At 41.1% G+C, this 6,286-nt stretch overlaps 1 protein-coding gene across 1 annotated transcript in view; it reads left to right on the top strand.

The window, feature by feature from the left end:
* PPM1H (protein phosphatase, Mg2+/Mn2+ dependent 1H) overlaps positions 1 to 6,286 on the top strand; it is a 72,728-nt gene that overhangs the window by 39,286 nt on the left and 27,156 nt on the right. The window contains exon 6 of the mRNA XM_014963331.1: positions 2,646 to 2,764. Coding sequence (XP_014818817.1) covers positions 2,646 to 2,764 — 119 coding nt within the window. The remainder of the gene's footprint in view (positions 1 to 2,645; positions 2,765 to 6,286) is intronic.

Genomic DNA, 6,286 nt, shown 5'->3' on the forward strand with positions numbered 1-6,286 from the left:
TCTCTGTGGAATTACCAGTGAAGCATCAAAAATAACTGTTAAAAAGGTTAAAAAAAAAAAAAAAGATAAAACTTAAAAAAAAAAAAAAAGCCCAACAAAAATCCCCATTTCTTCACATAAGAATTCGGCTCACAGGCACCAGAAGCTTCCAAATTGCTCTTTTCCCTCTGTTCTACTGACGCCAAAAATATTAGAATCAAGTTAAGATCCCTGGATTGTAAATCAAGCATTGAGGCTTGGCTGCAGAAGAGAAATCTTATTTGAACATTAGCAGTCCAGTGGTAACTCTGCCAGCTTTATTAATCTTATTTCACTTGTGACCTCAGACTTTCCATCTGAGTAAATCTTTATGAAATGCAGTCTCTCCCAATCGCTTTACCTTTTCAATAAAGGAAATTCTTGTTTTCGAGGGGAGAAATGCTAAAAGCCTGTAACGTTTTTCTTCTGGACCTGTGATCCAGCCTAGTAAGTAATCTCATAATCTGAAGGTTAAATAACTTAATTTTGATGTCAGGTATGAGTTTTTTTGCTTTAAATAAGGCTGCTTGTTTTGTAGGCGGGCGACAGTAGTCTTTAGCTAGAAGTGGTTTCTAATGATTTAATCAAGATAGGCTGTGCACTTTTAGAAGTGAACTGAATTGCACTTTCAGAGCAGACTGACTTCATTGTTTACAATACCATAGACTAGAAAGAATTAAAAAATACCAAAAAAAAAAAAAAAGAGTTTCAGAGCTCTGCTGTCAGTGTGTAGCAATACATCAAATAAATCATTAGGGATGTTCCATCTTTTTTGTGGCTGGAATGAAAATAAATAAAAATGAAAAGTTTACATGTACTTTTAAATAAGGAATCCAGAGTTCTGGAAGTATGGAAAGCCTCATGTGGACTAATACTGCAAGACCTCTCAAAGTCCCTAGTGCTTCTCAACCATTTCTGTAATAAGGAACAGTGATCCAATTAGATGGTCCTTGAAAACAATATTTGGGCGGGGGAAGGGACCTTGGCTGACTGTAGACTGCAGGAAAAAAAGTATGTAATTCCCTTAACTGTACATGGAGAGAGAATTTGATGGAGCTCCTGTTCCAGGAAGGGATCACGATGTCAAGATCACACTTGCGTGCTTGAAAGCCGCCTCTTGAAAGCAGAATCCAATCTTGTCAGCTACACGCAGCAATCTCCCTCGCCCCGTTTCAGCCGAGCTGGAGGTGTTTTCTGGAAGGATGTCTGGCGAAGGGAAGGGGGACAAGCTGATGGAAGGTTAACGCTGTGATGTGCTGAGCCTGATCCAACACCTATCAATTGAGTGGGAGCAGGCTCGGCCCTTAAACGCAGGAAATATTTTATTGTGAACTATCTGCATGATAGCTGCCAGGTAGATCAATAAGGGCTTCCACTGCTTCCTGCTGCTCACCTTTGATGAGCGCTAGATTTATGACAAACCCACAAACTAAAGCCAGCTCATTTGGTCTGCCCTGACGGCAGCTGCTGCTGGAGATAAGACAGACTTTATTGCCTTAACTGCTGGATAAGGAAAAAGAGTTATCTGCAGAAAGGTTAAGAAACACAACTTTTTTCAGTTCTCTAGCCAATTTGACTGTGTCTTCAGAGGAGCTCGCTCACAGTGCCGCTTTGGGGAAGGAGAGGGAAAGGCTCATTTATGCAAATTTGAAGAAAAATGAGTGAAGTTTATTTCAGAAAGAAGAAATACAGTAATGTCTAAGGATTAACCTATTGTGTCAGGTGATCTGTGTATAAATCCAAACCCAAAATCTGTGTGGTGGACAAAGAGCTTCGTGATACTCTTGAGTGCAGTCAGCTCCAGAGCACATGAGCCTCGGGCACAGCTCTAGCAACAAGGCATCCCAGCATCTGCAGAGCAGCACACCAGAAAGGGCAGCAGCAGTCAAACGTTAACACTATCAAAAAAATTAGTTGTGGTTGTGACACAAAAGTGCTGCTGCTTTTCTTAATTCTGTACAAAGGAAGTAGTTTTTAGGAAACAAGAGAGCAAAATGCTGTGCAATTCGTGTTTATTTGCAGTGTCTTGTGTGATGGGGTGCAACGCGCTGGGCAGGTGAAAAGGGACATTTTTCTCAAGACAGTGAAAATTAAAATGTGGTAGTAATATTAGGTTTTGTGTGTTGTTGGCATAGCTGAAACTGGGAGTCAAAAGGCTTGAGCTTCACTCCACGTGCACCCCTCCAAGTCTCTGCTTGCTCCATGGCTTTGTCCTTTGATTGTTCCCTTCTCTGAGGTCAATGACTTACTTAAAAAAGGAGAAGTTTGATGATGTTTGTTCTGTTTCACAAAGCCCTGCAGGCTCCTTCAGGGTAAGTGGACGAAGCATACTTTAGAGATACCAAATGCTGAGGAGCAGAGAGAAGTAGTGAATGATTTTGAGGGCAAGAGGACTTCTCCCTGTAAGGCTGCTGCCAGAAAACAGACAGTGTCAGAATTGGTGTACATGCACATCATTTGCTGATTTGTTCAAAGTCTTCCTGGTTTAGAAAGCGGGGGTGGTGGGGGAAAGAAGACTGTGTGTGGGAAGAGAGCGGGAATGGATGGTAATACTATCTCATTAAAAATAGATGATGTCTTGTTTTATGATGTTCATGTGGTATCTGTGGCTTGGTGTCTGCCCACAGGCTTACATGCAGCCCCACTTGCTGGGAAATGAGTTCACACATTTAGAGTTTCCACGGAGGGTGCAGCGCAAGGAAGTTGGAAAGAGGATGCTCTACCGTGACTTCAACATGACTGGCTGGTAAGAGTGTGTCCTTCTCAGCATGGGGTCAGCCTTCTCCCTAACCAATGCCTGTTTTGTATGTGTCTTCATTTAGTGTAAACTGCATCGAACATGGAGGTGTACACCTGCGTATTAAAGGGAAAAGTATTTCCTTCTTTCTGATGTATTTTTCTATTAGAAGTTAACGTTTTAAGTAAGTTGACTTCTCTCCAGAGCCAGGACTTTGGTTCATTTTAACATATGAGCATTCAAAGCGGAGCAAGAGCATGAAGGGGAAGACGTGCCAGGGGATCCTCCTGAAAGCTAAACAACTTTCCTGTCTTGAAAGTAGCTTTTTATAGAATCTGGATCAGTGGGCCGTCATGCATTTGGCGTGCTGAGGAACGCTTGCAGAAGGGAAGAGCTGCCTCCCATACTCCAGTGCAGCTGACCCCTGGTTTGGGTAACCCTTGAGGAATTGTTTTAGAGATGGGCCTATCTGAATAAAAGTCACAGAAAGCCTAAAATGAAAAGGCTTGAATGAACAGCATTAACTTAATGAAGTGAAGACGGGAAGAATGATGAGGTTTTTGTGTCTGTTTAAATGTCTTCATTGTTTTGTGGCAGTTGAAGAGGCTCCTTCCCAAGTGACTCCCACTCACTTAGAGAAACCCCAGTGCTTGCTGTTGTGTGATCTGTGTGTGACCTATAGAAGTGAAGGCCCTATATATGCAAATGGTCTTCGCTTCCATGCTGTCTGTGTTTTAGCATCCTTAGGAAATGTCCTTCCAGGAAGCGAAAGAGTGGAGGGGGTTAAAAAGTCTGAACTCTTGTAGGTATGGAGACTTGGATGCTCACACGCAACTACAACGCCACATGCTTCTGATTTGTCCCGTACTTTATAGACCATAAATATAATGATGTTTTAATGGCAGAATAATGATCTAAGCTTAATATTATCTGGAGTGTTTGTACAGAACATGTTAATCTGGGAATAACCATCATTGTCCATCATCTTGAACAGCTGCTAGTAGAATATGCAGTCTCACCCCAAGAACGATGACTTCACTTTTTAAAAAGGCTACAGGCATGAGCAAAAGAATAGGAACAGAATGAGAACATTGGATCAACTGAGGACTTAAACAGCAAAACATTTGGAAGATCATGAGACACTCTTCCAGTTTCTGCAAAGGCAGTTTTCTGATTAAACTCCTGAATGTCTCTGAAGGCATCAGTAAAGAATGATTTCATGTAGACTTCCAAAAGCTCTTTTTCAAGATGTGAGATACTATTGGAGAAAAAAAATACCCAAACCAAAAAACCAAAACCTCCTAATTTGGGGGAGAGCTACAGAGGTATCATGGGCCAAGAACTTCCTGAGAGAAGGGTAAGATTAGAATTCTTTCATCCTGGTTGGAAGGCAAAGAGGGTTTCTCCAGGTCCGTGGGAGTTGTTTTGTGTTTCCCTGGTTGGTTAGTGGTCTGGAAAGGAAATGAGGTTAGAATGGTTGAAGTTGCAGCATTGGCAGGTGACACCACAGTTCTTTTCCTAATAAACAAGAAGGGTCGTGAGGAACTGCAAAAAAGTAAATTATTTATATGAATGGGCATCAGAGTGATCAAATTTGGTGTGTTGATAAATACCAAGTAAAGCATGAAGAGAGAAAAAGAATTATTTTGCACAGTAGAGGTTCCAAATGAACTTGAGAGCTGTGTCAAAAAACTCAGTGGAAATTCTGCTCACTGTGATTTTTCCAGTCAAAATCACCAGCGGGATGTTGTGATTCATACCTGGTTGGAATGGTTAAAAATTAAACAAAAAGATGATTCTGTATATCAGTTTGTACCTCATTTGTGAATCTGTGCATAGTGCTTTACCTTACTCTAAATGGTTATTGCATAGTTAATAGTGTTTGGTATTAGAAAGAATGCAAATTTTAAATATAGAAGAATGAGTAAGGTTGGGTAAGTCTAAATGGATGGCAGATTTGATTCAATGTATTGGTTTTCAGTACTGGTGTGTGAACTCTGTGAACTCTAGCATATGGCAGGGAGGAGAAAAGAGTTGATTTTCCTGTTGATTTTTCTGAATTTCCTGAAGTGTAGGACACATGTTGATCCAGTTACAGATTCTAATATGGTCAGTGCAAAAATTACCACAAGTTTAGCACAAATATGCCTAGCTGTAAGCAGTTATTCTGGGATAAATACTTAAACTGTGACTTGAAAATTCAAGTCTAAATTCACCTCAGTGCTGTCCCAGAAAGGGGTGGCCTGTGCCAAGCAAAAGCATGTGGAGACTGTGATGAGGCTACCTCTCCCTGCTGTTCCTTTTGACTTCTGGCTGGAAGTGAAAAGCGGGGTCTATGGTTTTGGCCTGAATAAAAGAATCACACTGTTTTAGCTGCTCTGTATCCTACAGCTAGTGCATCAGTTACCTCTTTGTTTGCCTTAGGACAATAAAATGGTGAGGGAATTGCTCTATTGCCATACATTTGTCTAAATCAGAGCCCTTTAAATAAGGATCCATTTCTTCTTTGCAGGGTGTTTGCCCCAGGGAGTCTTGTTTTCCGCCGAATTGTGTGCAGTGATCTCCCAAGCAGAGGAGAAGCAATCTGTTTCTATTTATTGAAAAGTCTGGGTCAATTTTAGTGGTTGAGATTGTGGACAAGACATTAGATTTCCAGCCTGATGCGCCCTCAGAGGTGATGGTTTGAGGTGGCTGGTGTTTCACATTGATCGTTCTCTACTTCAAGGGTTTTGCTTCTATTTTCTTCCCTTCCTGATTCCTAGATTTAACTGATGCATCAGGACACAGCGGCCGAGATCATGTCTGTTCTGCATTTGTTTCTAAGGACAATATCTATCATGGAGAATAAATTAGCATATATATTCCTTTTCTAGAAAATGTCAGATGGAGCTTTGGCCAGCCAGAGCTTGATATGCTAAAACGCTGCCAAACTTTTATTACTTACAATGCAGAAGATCAATTGTCTGAACCTTTTCTTGGTCCGTGACTTCACCGTGTGTTGGCGTTCGTGCACATAACATGTAGAAAGGTGCAGGTGATGTTAGGACGAAGCAGCTAATCTTACACTAAATTACTTGACTCCTTTAGTCAGAGGGTGTAAAACTCTCTCTGCTCTGACGTTTCCTCATGAAAACGAACTGTTTTATTTTAAAATTCAGGACACTTTGTGTTTTCTATTAGAAGCTGCAAGATCTTGTTTTTTCTTCATTTTTACCCTTCTCCTGTGCTCTGGAGCTTTTCAGATTTCCAACAATGGCTTGGCTTGCCCAGCTTGTTTGGATTACAAAATGTTATTGTCTTTGGGTCTGTCATAATGCATTTGGCCTTTTTTTTTCTTCTTCTTCTTTTTGCTTTTGCTTTTTTTTTTTTTTTGCCTTTTTTTTTTTTTCATGTGAAGTTTCCACACTGGCTTTGTCTCAGCTGCCAAGTTTCCCCACAGCATTAGGACAACCACTGATCCAGCAATGTGTACCGCATCACTAGTCCAGGCTGCCTGTAACTGCTTTGAGACCAGTCTTTCCCTTCTCCCTC

Source organism: Calidris pugnax, unplaced genomic scaffold, assembly GCF_001431845.1.
Source record: "Calidris pugnax isolate Ruff unplaced genomic scaffold, ASM143184v1 scaffold44, whole genome shotgun sequence".
NCBI lineage: Eukaryota > Metazoa > Chordata > Aves > Charadriiformes > Scolopacidae > Calidris > Calidris pugnax.